The following is a 12,744-nucleotide window of genomic DNA, read 5'->3' as shown; positions in this document are numbered from 1 at the left end:
TCTTTTTAGTAATATGACTTTTAAAAGACATGTTAAGTGTTAGATTATTATCTCCCACAATAACAAAATCAGCCAATTTTGGGAGTGTTTAACACTGTGTGGATCTTTAAACTGGAATGCATTTTACCAATAATTTTTTCCCCCCATCTCCAGATGCATCTACCCTTTCCCAATCTTCTTTTCCTAATTCCCTTCACCCCCTTTTAACCGGGCTGCAATTAGTAATTTTGATATTAATATATTCCAGTCTCCTGTTCTCCTACTAGCAATTTTCTTTTTATCATCCTTTAGGAATGGCAAATCCCAGTGTTGCTGCCCGATAAGACTGGATGCCTCAGCATCCAGCATTTCAAGACACACTTTATGGACTGATGACTGGTATCTTGTTTCTAGGGTATTTTTGGTAGATCTCAAAGCAATTTGCAAAGAAGGTTGATATGCCTGCGTCCATTCCACTGACAGGGAAACTTAAAGGAGCACCTTGCTAAAGGCTGGGGAGTAGATCAGCAAGAGCCCAGAACAGCACACAAGACTCCCACCATTGCAAATATCAACCAGCCAACAGCAGATTCCAAAATTATTTGTAAATGATACTGTCACAAAGACATTTGCTAAACATACCTGCACATTTATTAATTTTTAACCATTCCTAAGTACAAATATATGTGCATGCCTGTTTCCATATAAAGATTAAAAGCCTCTCTCCATCAGCCATGACAGGCAGTGAGGTCTCATTGGCCTTGATGTGAATTATGACAGTGCAGCCTCCTTTGAGGCCAAACCCTGTGAAGAATGCTATTTTGTTAACTTATAATAACATTATTATTCATCAGATAATTCATAAATACCAGGACATAGTTCCACTTAAGTACGCTGGGTAATTCATCATTAGAGAGCTGGTGGATAACACAATCAAAATTTAGTCAAACAAGGGTGACATTTTATCAGGTTTTCTCCATAGGAGACAGAATGGGAGAACTTTTCAGGACAGCATTATAATGCTTGATGGCTTTTTCATACTTCAAAAGTTTTTCTCCAGGAAGACATCCTCTGAATTCATTGGTGCAATCCTGATGCAGATTGTTGTATCTGGGGGAGATGATACAGAAGGAAAATAACAAAATAATCACCCTTTAAGGTTTTAGCTTCACCCATTGTTTATTAGACAATACTTTGTAAGTCACAGTGCCTTCCGAATCCTGGACTTCAAGGCAGCCAAAAAATAGGACAATGACATGCATTTTCCTAGAGCCTTTCAGAACTTCATGATGAGAAGTACCGAAGTGGGTGCAGATGTTATCAATACCTGTTCTGTGTCTTTTTAAAAAAAATTAATAATGAACATGCTTTCCCCCCCCCGAGAAATTTTAGTGTATCTTTCCTAATTCAGAGTTTTAAAATATTATTCCCCCCCCCCCCCCCCCCATGTCTAAATCAGTGTTTATCTCAATAGTCCTCACTTTTTTCTCCCCTGTGGGTTTTTATTCACCAAAAAATGAAACAATTACGTTTGACTTCAAAAACCATATTTCTTTTATGTTTTGGTTATCTTATTGAAAAATGAGGTACCATGAGATTCTGAAGAGAAATGTTGATTTGAAATAAATTTTTTAAAACGTTTGTTTTTCTATTTTTAGGAAGATTGGAGGTCAACATATTTCCTCATAAAAACATGTTAAGATGTGGTGGAAATTTTTTTTTCAGTTTAAACCAATTTTATGTTAATTTTTTGACAACCAAAACCTTTTCGTTTTCAGCAGTAAATGTCACAAATGAAAATTTCAATTTACAGAAGAATAAAATCCCATTTCATAAGGAGAATACAAAGTACATGCAGGAGAAATGTTTTAGTTGCTTAAACGTTTTTTAGTTGTGACCCAGCCCACATTTAAATTAAGGAAATCACATTGGAATAATCCACAAGATGCTACGGTAAACTTTGGTACTGCAAAGCTGGTGCTCTGAGCAGTAGAAAAAGCAATATTTTTGTCAAGAGTTCCAGAAGTGCACTGGCCTTGGAAGTTTTCTATTGCTCTCATCATCATATCCTTGCTTCATCAAGGTTCCTGAAGGATTCACATAGAACTGCCTCCCAAAGCCTAAGAGCCACTTGCACGTGACCCCTCCCACCGGTGGTGGCACAGGCTGCTTTCCCTCCCTCTTCTTGCCTTGAAGGGTTACTTTAACGCTGACAATAGAAAGTTAAGGGGGATTAAATGCTCCGGAGTTGTGAGTTCCTTGCATTTCGAAGGCAATACACAGGGATTAAACCTAGGCTCTATAGGTGGCATAAAGCTGCTTCCTGTGAGAGGGCTGAGAAATCCTGTTGTCTCTGGCTGGAAGTTGCTTCCATCCCATGCCCAGTGTCAGAAGATATCTGGGGGTTGTTGTGTTGAAACTGCTGCATGCAGCATTAACCTGCAGCGATGTGCTGCTTTCTCACCACCCCTCTGCCTGCTATCCTACACTCAGGATGTGAGCTCATTGAGAGACAGCAGTGCTTTCTACAAATTGGTAGAAAACCAAGGGCAGTGGAGCTCAGTTCCATGGCCAGTATAGCTTTAGGCTCCCCTCGAAACTCTGTGCCAACATATTCACACCCTTCTGTAAAGAATATGATGCTCTCCTTTCTTTGAGGCTTTTTATAATAATGAGACTCCTTAAATATTTAAGGCTAATTACATCAGTCTTTTTTTTTTTTTTAAAACCTCTCCACATTTTTCCTGTGAAACCTCTCTCCACATATGATCTATCACTACCAACTCTTTATTACACACTAGTTCACAGAATTTACAAGAACTTCTTCCTGCACCTACAGACAAAACACCAAGCTTCCATTTTCTCACACGTACCTGTGTGCAATGGTCCAGAACCCCAGGGTGTTCACCATCATTAAGGAAGCCAAGAAGAAGAAGAATCTCTCCAATTTACCTTCATGCAGCAAGTGTGGAAACCAGTTGCCTGGTAAAGCAGATATTTGAAGCAGAATTAGTTTGCCTTGCAGCATGAGATGTGGCTCACATGGAAGATACGAAGATAACTTATTGTGAGACACAATCCCCCCAGGTGCTCTGACCCTCCCATAGCTATTGGTACAGATTTCATTCTCACAGCATCCATTGGGGATTTTTGAGCCCCATGTACTTTTGCTCTTGCTTTGCAGACAGGCAGTAGAGATCTAAAGAAACTAAAGAACTTCCCTAATAAATCTGAAGTGTACTGGAAAACCTAATCCTGCACAGCTACTGCTGTAATGACTGGACCATTTTCTGTCTGTATTGTTTTGTGAACACAGCTAAATGAAAGTCAACTGTGAACATTTTAGGAAGGGCTAGAATTAAGGTGGTCTGTAGAAATCCTTACTTGTATCTCTCATTCTTTCAATAGTCTCTTCTTAATAAAAACTAAGAAAAAAAATTAAAACTCAAAACATTAAAAACACTCACTCCATTACCAAGATACTACCTGACAATTTACTTTACCTTTCTTTATAGCTGCCTTTAGCCATGAGTCTGTAAGGTGTCCTTTTCCTTCATTCAGTGTTTATTTACACAAATCAGAGCTTTTTCAACCAGGGGTTTTGGCAATAGTGTCTGGGACATTTGGGCACTCCATTCAGCAGAGGACAGTACCACCTATATGCACATTGAGAAGCTTCCCTGCCTGTCTATTCCCGTGCACTCCAGTTTGTGCTGTAATGGTTTCAGTGTTGCTCACTGGAACCAGTCTGCAAACAAGCTCAGGTGGCAAATAACTATAGAAATCAAAATGGTTAAAAACAAAGCCAGCCCCGTCAGTCTGCAATTGAAGACAATCAGTACCTGAAGTGCCATAATCAACTACAGCAAAACCATCAAACCGAGGTGAAAAAAAAAGTTACAGTAGAAACTGAAGTTACAGAATATCAGAGACCTATACAGTGCTGTAATGGCTGTTTACATGATTGGGAATACAGGATATTTATTGCCTTTGAAGAAGGCAGATAGACTGTTTTCATTAGCAATTAATGAACAAACGCAGGGTGTGAAACAGCTGGTGCAGAGAATGTGATGACCACACTCTCCACAGCTCAGGAGGGTTCACATCAGAGCAGTTCCCACTAACAGCTGGAACATATTAGACATGAGCTTTTTTTTTTTGCTTAGTTCCATCTAAAAGGAATTCAGTTGTTTTCATGCTCCAAGATCATTCTGTGATGTAAATTGGAGATTATCAAGATATTTAGATTAAAAGCACACCTCTGGATCTGAACTACACCAGCATCAATGTGCCCAAAGTCACCTTTCTCTGCTGCATCAAAGTCTGGTGTCAAATCCTGCCCATCTAGTGTCGCTATTCACCCCTTGGATGGGGGAAGAAGGAAAACCAGCCTTCTTACCCCAGCAGTATTGTAAAAACCTGATGGTCTTAACAGATCTTTTGGCCACTAATGCCACTTTTACCCACTGAATGCTATCCTCAGATTATTAATATTTTTCTGATTAGAGACAAAGAGCAGTTCCACAGCACAGAAGAGACACCAAAAGATTACACTCTGCCAAACACACATTCACGTATTTACATTTTACTCTTCCCTCCACATTTCAGAGTTGTAAACACATTTCTTTTCAGAGCTGTTGCCTTTAGCTCTCCTGGGATTAACAGAGAACGACTGCTGTCAGTGCAGCAGTTTTCCCAAACTCCTCCACAGTTGTCTCCATGCCCTGTTACCTTTGTGCTTGTCACAGAGAAGAACCACCACACCTCTGCCTGCTCCCTTCCTTTTGTAGTGTTATCTCAGAGCCAGTTTTAAAAATCTATCATCTTACACTGTAAGTGACTGAGCTCCTAGGTGCTGTAACTTCATTTTAGTAGCTTATAAACTTTTACTGTCATAATTCACAATCAAGTAGTTTTTCATTTTGCATCCCCCAGGGCCCAACAGAAGGCAGAGAGAGAGCATGTGGATGTGATGAAAGAAAACATGCACGGGGGTCTGCACTGCAGCTTGCCAAAGCAGAGCTCACATTGTCTGCTGGGTTATTCACCTTGGCTGGGCTAACTACAGGAGCAGCAGGAGCTTCCTAATGGAATGGCATCAACAGTGGAACCTGAACAGAAAACATATACTTAAAAAAATTAATAAAAACCATTTTGCTGCTTCTGAGCTTCAAAGGTCCATTTGCACCATCCTCTGTCTTATCACTGATAAAGGCACCAGATAAAAGCACTGGAACTGGGCTTGTTGGTTCTATGAGGGTAGGAGGGCAGCCCAGCAAGCAGGAGATCTGGATTCTACTCCCGCTACACCATGGGTCTCCTCCACAGCCTGGGTCAACGATCCTTGCTCTGCCTCCTCCCTGCTTCTTTCAGGAATTGCCATTGTTTAAACAGGGAGGCCAGGACAATGCCAGAGAGCCTCTGGTAAATCTAGATGAACAACAGCAAGGCAGGGACAAAATCAGATAGGATATGGCAAGGCTCCAGCTGCCATAGAGCACACTTTTCCCTCTAGTTTCCTGCTCTGTCCAAACCAAGAGGTAAGATCAAGGCTTCCTTTTCCTTTCAGAGAGGGACAGCAGGGTTTGTTAGGGGTAGGCCTTCCTCTACAGAGGAACAAGGATGGCAGCAGCCCTAAGGCTATCCAGACTATAATCCTTCCAATACACATTCTAATATATCAATGGATGCAGCAAAAATTAATATAACCATTTCCTACTTTCAGCCAAAAAAAAATTACTTCTCACTCTTTTTTCTTTCATTAATTTTCCTTTTTATTTTTTTTTTCCCATGAAAGAGGGGATAAACCTGGACTACATTTACTTCTACTTATACTCACTTCACAGAGAATCCTCTCCTCTGCTTGCAGGAAGCCTTGAGAGAAGAGTCATCTGTGCTAAAACATCACCCACGTGTTTCAGGCACCAAAACTCCCTTCAGATGCTTTCACCCCGACCCTACTAACACCTCCCACAAGCTGTCTGCAGACTCCAGCACCCTCCACTGACTGCCTTTGGGGTTCATACTTAGAGGATCTTACTCTCAGCCATGAACATCAGGGACCCCCTGGGCCAGTCTGTTTGGTTTTGCCGGAGTTTCCAACCCTGGGCACCGCTATGTTTGAAGAGTCCAGCACCTTCCCATCCTCGACTCAGCATGCAATATGCAACAATTCACTTTCCCCCAAAAGAGACTGCCTTTGGGCTCTGTGCATCCTTTACTTTTCTATGGAGATTGCCAACAGAAGTGGCAATTACAAGGTTGGTTTGTCACACAGATAATTGCTCACTGGGAATTAACTTTCCACAACGAGCTCCTGATTTCCATTTTTATACCAACAATAGAAATACTTCATAGCATGAATCACCACAAAGAAACAGAAATTTCCTTTAGGTGTATTATTTTAAACAGACTTTTTCTACTGGTTAGAGGTGAATTGGTTATGTATTTTACGGCAAATTTAGAACAAGTTGGAAAATGAAGTCTAGGCAGAATCAGTTCCTCAAGTCTGCTCTACAATCATGGAAATAAAGCTCCTGGTAAAATTTCACTGACGTTTTGGAGTCCTATCAATTTTGCATCAAAATCACTCCGTTAGTTCAAGAAGAATGAATATTATACAATACCAAGAGGAAACAACTGATCCTACTAAAACAGACGGAGGTGGTGGTGAAGCAGAGATTAGGACATGGACAAAAACTTTCCTGGGCTGTTTCTGGTGGATGACTGACAGCAAGGAGCTGCTGACAGCAGCAGCCATCAAAGAAAACCTGAAAAGGGCTGTAAGCCAGTCTTTGACAAATACTAGTGCACACAAGATATCTGCTACTGTGGTGGCACCCTCAGAGAGCTCAAGGGAAAGTTGCACAGGGAGGCATCCAGGATTTTTCGCTGAATAACTCTATCCTATTTTATTATGAGGAAAACCTTGAAGAAAAAACAAGTCAGTCATATGACAGAAGTTACTTTACCCTGTGCCATTCCTGTATTTTTGCAGCTATCCTGAAACCCATGCTATGACTATAGAAAACATTTAATTCATGTTTTAGAAAAGGCTTGTATTGCCTTCCTTCATTTCATCAACTTAGTGGGCATATATTTAGTGTTTAATCATATCCAAATTAAAGTCTCACTCTGCCTCTAATCCCTATTAGCTAAGTAGGCACCAGTGGACACCACCATCTGGACTGCAAGAAATATCCTTTAGCTTTATCATCTTTGGTATTTAGAATCACACAAGACTAAAATGAAAAAAACAACAAAAAAACCCCCAACAAAACCCAACCCAAAAAGCCCAACAAACCCAAACCACAAAAAAACCACCAACGATCCTCTAACTGCAAGCAGGAAATCTGTGTCTGGGGCAGTTTCCTTCCTCTGACCTTTTTTAATTTTTATTTCTTTCTTACATATTTATATTAATATTTTTAGAGAAATATATTCTGAAATGATTGGCATAGGAGGACAGGTTTTGTCTTGCATCTTCTTCCATTAAAATGTTAGGAGAGGTAAGAGATCCAAAAGAAAGCAGTTTCCCAGCTTGTACTGAAAATATCACTGTCACCCATCATCTGTTTGCACTCGTCAGATTTTTAAAAAAAGTCTTATTTTATCATATTCACACCATCCTCCATAGATGCGTTAAAAATGATTAATGCAGCTTTGACTGTGACTGATATCTGATCAACTTTGCCAATAAAAACCCAAATAAAATTCTAAACTAGTGACATAAAATAGGATATAAAAATGTTTAAATTTTGTCAACACCCTCTGTGCTCCAACACTTCAAAATACACACTGGAGGATCTACTTTGCTGCAGGAACATAGAAAACATGGTCTCAATTGCTTAGAGATGGGAGAACCAGAAATAGTCTTGGCTCAGGTTTTAGTGATACAGGAACCATGGGACAAGACAAAAGCATTCATAGCTTGTGTTAAGAGTCACTTACCAAGCCTTGTTAAAGCTTACAGAACCATTTCGTGAACACTATCCTCTCTTTCAGCTAAAGAGAAAGAACTTGCTCTTCCAATATAAATAAATCAGCAAATTAGCTGAGCTTATTTTTAGGAAGTAAAACAAAAAAGGGTTCTGGCTGGTTTGCTTTACTTCCGGCTCCATAAATTGTCCAGATACCAAATACTTACAAGCTCTTTAAACAGATCTGAAAAAAATACCAAATGTGACCAATAATAAATCTTAATTTGTGTCATTGGACTGTAATTTGACCTAAGAGAGGTCACAAATTCGTTCCCTACAGCAGTGTCATCTCTAGAGGGATCATTAGGCAACCACTAGGGGTTAATAAATGAAAAAAAAATATTATTTTGTTGATTGCCATGAGCACCAAAGTCCACTGTAAGAAGCACAATTGGAAAAATACAGATGGAACAAAAAATTAGCGTGTATAATGTTTCTTACCGAACTAGGAGAAAACCAAAACTGAGCCTAAAATGAGCTTTTCGTTTTGCTATAGTCTATGCCCACCTACAAAAGTCTGATCCCAAATCTACTTTGATTTAGGAGTCAGCAGGACAAGAGCCTGGCACGAGCAGAGGAGTGTTATAACACAAGTGAACTTACAGGAATATCACCATCATTTGCAAGCTGTGAATTGAATGAATTGTGGTAACTTGGAATAATTAATCTTATTCAAGCAAGGAACACTGGGAAAGAGACATCCAGCGAGATCCCAATTATTTTTAAAAATAAAAAGTGAGAGCCCAGTAATATGTTGTTTACATATTAACAGGGCAAGTAATCTCTAACACTCTTCTAACTAGAGCAACAGAGCAATCACTGAGCATTTTTCACTTTACTCTCCCTGAAGCTTTTCAAGTTTTGCAGAGGACTTTTCCTCCTTAGCAGTAGTCATTCCCGTTACAGCACCTGAATCTGAATACAGACTTTCACTGATTCCCTTGGAAATTTCACAGTGACTTTTGCTCAGGATAATGGTGCAGTTAATTCCACCTACAGGAACAGCAGGTCTGACAACATTAAACAAAGACAAGTTATAGCTTTGGGGGAGAAAAAAAAAAAAAGCTAAGTTAAGAAGTTTGCCACCCAACTTTCTAAGAGTGAAGAATGTTTTAGCCAGGAAATTTTTCAGTTTGCTCAAAAATCTTGAGCAAAAGGGGTTAGAATGTTACAACTGCAGCCTGTGGAGAATTTAGAGAGTTCAGCCTTCTTGGTCTCAGCCAGGAGAAGAATTTGTAATCTCTGTTAAAACAGTATTTCTGGCAAGAAAAGAACGTTTCCTTTTTTGAATCAATTAAATGATTTCATACAGACTCACAGAAAAATAATTAATCACCTTGATAGAAAACCAGACAAAAATCTACTGAATTGCAAACCAAATGCAAAAACTGGTTTCCTCTATCACTTTGTATAGAAATACTCTGTAAAGAAATTAATTACATAATAGTGACACAACATAGACAAAATATTTTGGTGCTGACATTATGCTTAATTATTTTATAATTAATTATTTTATAATTTAATTATTTCAAAAGTCAAATTGCAGTAAAATATGTCAGTTTTACTAAACATTGCAATCTCATATAAATTAATAGTTTTCATATTTTGGGAGGAAAGAAAAAAAGGCAGCAACACAGTCTGCCTTAAACTGTTTGTTTCATTGAACCCATATTGCACTGAACTCACAGTAATGAAAAACAGCCTTTTCCACTGGGGGATATTTGAGGAGATCACTTCTCCACACTGAATGCCTTGGTGCTTAATAGTTCTTTGCCCGATTCATTTGTGTAAACATTCCTGTTTTTTACCCATCTCCAGGTGATGTTTTTGTACCTCGTGATAAAATTTTAATTGAATTTTTAACTGAAAAACAGTACTGCATGTCAAAGCATCATTTGTTTGTTCAGATCTTGCAAGTAGGAATAAAAATTTCTTGTCACACTTTCAAAACACCCACTTTCGCTTGTTTTTAAATTACATGATTCTTTACACAGGAAAGAAAAGGACCCAAAACTTAACCCTAAACAGTCACAAAATCCTGCAGCCGTGGCAATTGCAATGGTGTCATGCATTAGGGCCAGCAGTTGTGGTCTTTAAAGAACAGTTCTCTGTAACAGTTCCACCAGAGCTTATTGATAGCACATTAAGAAATATTCCTTCAGCACGTGGGACTATTTCAAATTTATGAACAAAGGGAGACTCTTGTCCCTCAGTTCAAGAGCTCAAGTGCTTTACTTGTTAAATTTACTTGTGAAACGAGTCTGTTCTGTATTGAACAAAGATTCATCAGCAAAGGAAAAATGACTTTAAGAAATTCCTGGCTTTTCTTGAAAGTCAATAACCCAGGAAAAACTCCAGTTCAGGGCTTACACTAAATACACCTCAACAGAAGGCTGAAGTGAATCTGAACAAACTCCTTTGGAAACAGGAAGTTTTCCGGGAACTGCAGCATGCATCTGCAAAAGGGCAAGCCCTCAGTGGGACTGTATTGTCACAGAATCTGGATCTTCCAACAGCTGGGCAAAGGCAGAGGTGTAAAGAAGGCAAGAGAGAACTGATCCAGGAAAATGAGCTCCCCAGACAAGTTTGAAACCCTCAACCCAACCTCATTTTCCCTACAGCCCAGTGGGACAGACAGAAGGGAATATTCTCCATTCTTTAAAGCACCAATCTTGCTCTGGAGGCCAGAGGCTTCCATGTAAGTGTGAATATCATGAATGTACTTCTTCATGAACATAAAAAGGTGCTTCCTAGCCAATTTATTTTCAGTCTTCCAGAACGGAAGTAGAGAGATTGGACAGGAGGACTTCCTGCAAGATGCCATCCTCTAATTACTCCGACTATCAAAACTAAGATGACTCATTAAAACTGGATGAATACAGCTGGAAGGCTATTTCCTATCTTAATTCCATCTTAATTGTGAGAGCAAATCAATAAAACTTTGGCATCCCTTTTAATTCTGCTGCCTGATTCTCCAAATCAATAATATTAGAAAACTGCTCAGGAACACCCGTCATGAGCATGCTCTTACCTTGAGTGCCTGTGTGGGCTGTCTGAACAAAGAAAGCTCCCATAAAGCAGCCAGCTCCATTAAAGAGAGCTAAAAAATGCATGGAAATCCCTCTCATTCTTTCAGGCACAAGCCAGAATGAAAGTAAGGAACCTTAGAAAGGAAGCAGATACAGTTACAAGTTAAAAAAGGGAAAAAAAAAGAAGCTAAGTGTTGGTAGAACATCGATAACAAAAAACAAACAAACAAAAAAAATCATCAAAGCATCTCTATTAGTGAATTTCCATATTTTATACAGAGAATGTACTTGCTGCAGAAGAGCAATCAGATGTGTTAGTATGCACCCTATAACCTGCTTAAATGAATATCTGTAATAAACCACCCCCATCCAACTATCCACATTCCACAAGTACACCAAGCTCTTTCCCCCAGACAGTTGCTTGCACCTTTTAAAGCCTCAGGCATAAGCAAGAGCAGAGAAACACCACCATGGTCAGTAAGCACGAAGACAGTGGATGTGATATTTAACTGCAGAGCAGCAGGACCTTCTATCCCAGAGCCAGTGCAGCACAGCCATTGTTTGGAAGCAAATACCTCTAAAATCTAGAGCTCTGCCTTAATTTGGACAGTTAGCTTGCTTTACCTTAAGGCTGGACAATGCTTCTCGTCCCCAGAGTGCAACCCCCAGGCTCACTGGCTCATTTTTAAGACATCATTCTTCACTTTCTTGCCAGAAGCCTAAACCAGAAGCAGCAACAGCTTTGGTAGTGAGGGGAAGCTGTAGCATGCTGTTGTAGCATGGATGACTATAAATTATCCCACCAGCTGTAATTTGGCTGTAACAGCAAGACTTTATGGTAGCTGTTCTTTTTGTGCAATTTTCACTGATCATCAAAAACTTTTGTTTCCTAATTTCACTCCTTGAGTTCTCATCCACACTTTTTCTCCCAAAACCAGAGTCTCCCCACCTGCTTTATTAGTTGAATTAGAATGCCCTCCAGCTTGAAAAACTTGCCAGCAGAGGATCCTATTTGGACACTGAGTTGCCTGAAGCACCTCTGAATACAAATGAAACTTTGCAATCACCACCTTTCACCATTTTTAATTCGGATGTCCAAATGAGAGCTTTGAAAACACATGAAAGAAAAAATACCACAGACAGTGTTTTCTTCCTCATTCACAACAGGAACCAGAACCCTGAGGTCAAGAGAAAGCAGGTGAGCCTGGGACACCATCTGTAGCAACAGTCTGAAGCATTGCACAGCTAATCTGAACCATTAACAGACTTTAAAGTTTCTGGTTGTTCCTCCTTTCTAAAAGCAGGGGTGCAAAACATGCATCTTGGTCAAATTCAGCCTGGGTAATTGCATCCTACTTACCTAAATTGCCCCTGCTGTTTCAATAGCCTACTCCAATCCTCCCTTTCCCCACGGTGCTGCTGGGAACTATTAAACAGCTGCTGCATTTCCCCCTGGAAGCTACTGCATTTCATCGGTGGCTGAAGCCATCCCCAATATATCCTCTAACTAACAGAGCTGTAGTTTCCTGGTTTAAACCAAGCTAGGGCTACAAATTCAGCCTGTCAAAGGCTCGTGAGAACTTTGTAGCACTGTGGAGGAGAGCAATACAATTGTTTTATTTTATTTTTAAGACTTCCTTAGTGGTAGAGGAATATTGAAGGCAGATATACTTCTAAGAGATGCTCACGCCACTTGAAGCAGGTGATTGTTCAAATCACCCATCAATAAGATAATGAAACATATTATATAAACACAG

At 39.7% G+C, this 12,744-nt stretch overlaps 1 protein-coding gene across 1 annotated transcript in view; it reads right to left on the bottom strand.

The window, feature by feature from the left end:
* Positions 1 to 607: 607 nt before the first annotated feature.
* The window catches only part of SLC15A5 (solute carrier family 15 member 5), a 30,652-nt gene continuing 18,515 nt past the window's right edge, over positions 608 to 12,744 (bottom strand). The window contains exons 7-9 of the mRNA XM_032107573.1: positions 10,990 to 11,121; positions 2,853 to 2,961; positions 608 to 1,089 (exon numbers count right to left, since the gene is read on the bottom strand). Coding sequence (XP_031963464.1) covers positions 945 to 1,089; positions 2,853 to 2,961; positions 10,990 to 11,121 — 386 coding nt within the window. The 3' untranslated portion in view covers positions 608 to 944. The remainder of the gene's footprint in view (positions 1,090 to 2,852; positions 2,962 to 10,989; positions 11,122 to 12,744) is intronic.

The sequence above is a fragment of the Corvus moneduloides genome, chromosome 4 (genome assembly GCF_009650955.1).
Source record: "Corvus moneduloides isolate bCorMon1 chromosome 4, bCorMon1.pri, whole genome shotgun sequence".
Lineage (NCBI taxonomy): Eukaryota > Metazoa > Chordata > Aves > Passeriformes > Corvidae > Corvus > Corvus moneduloides.
This window is presented reverse-complemented; position numbering and strand designations above follow the sequence as displayed.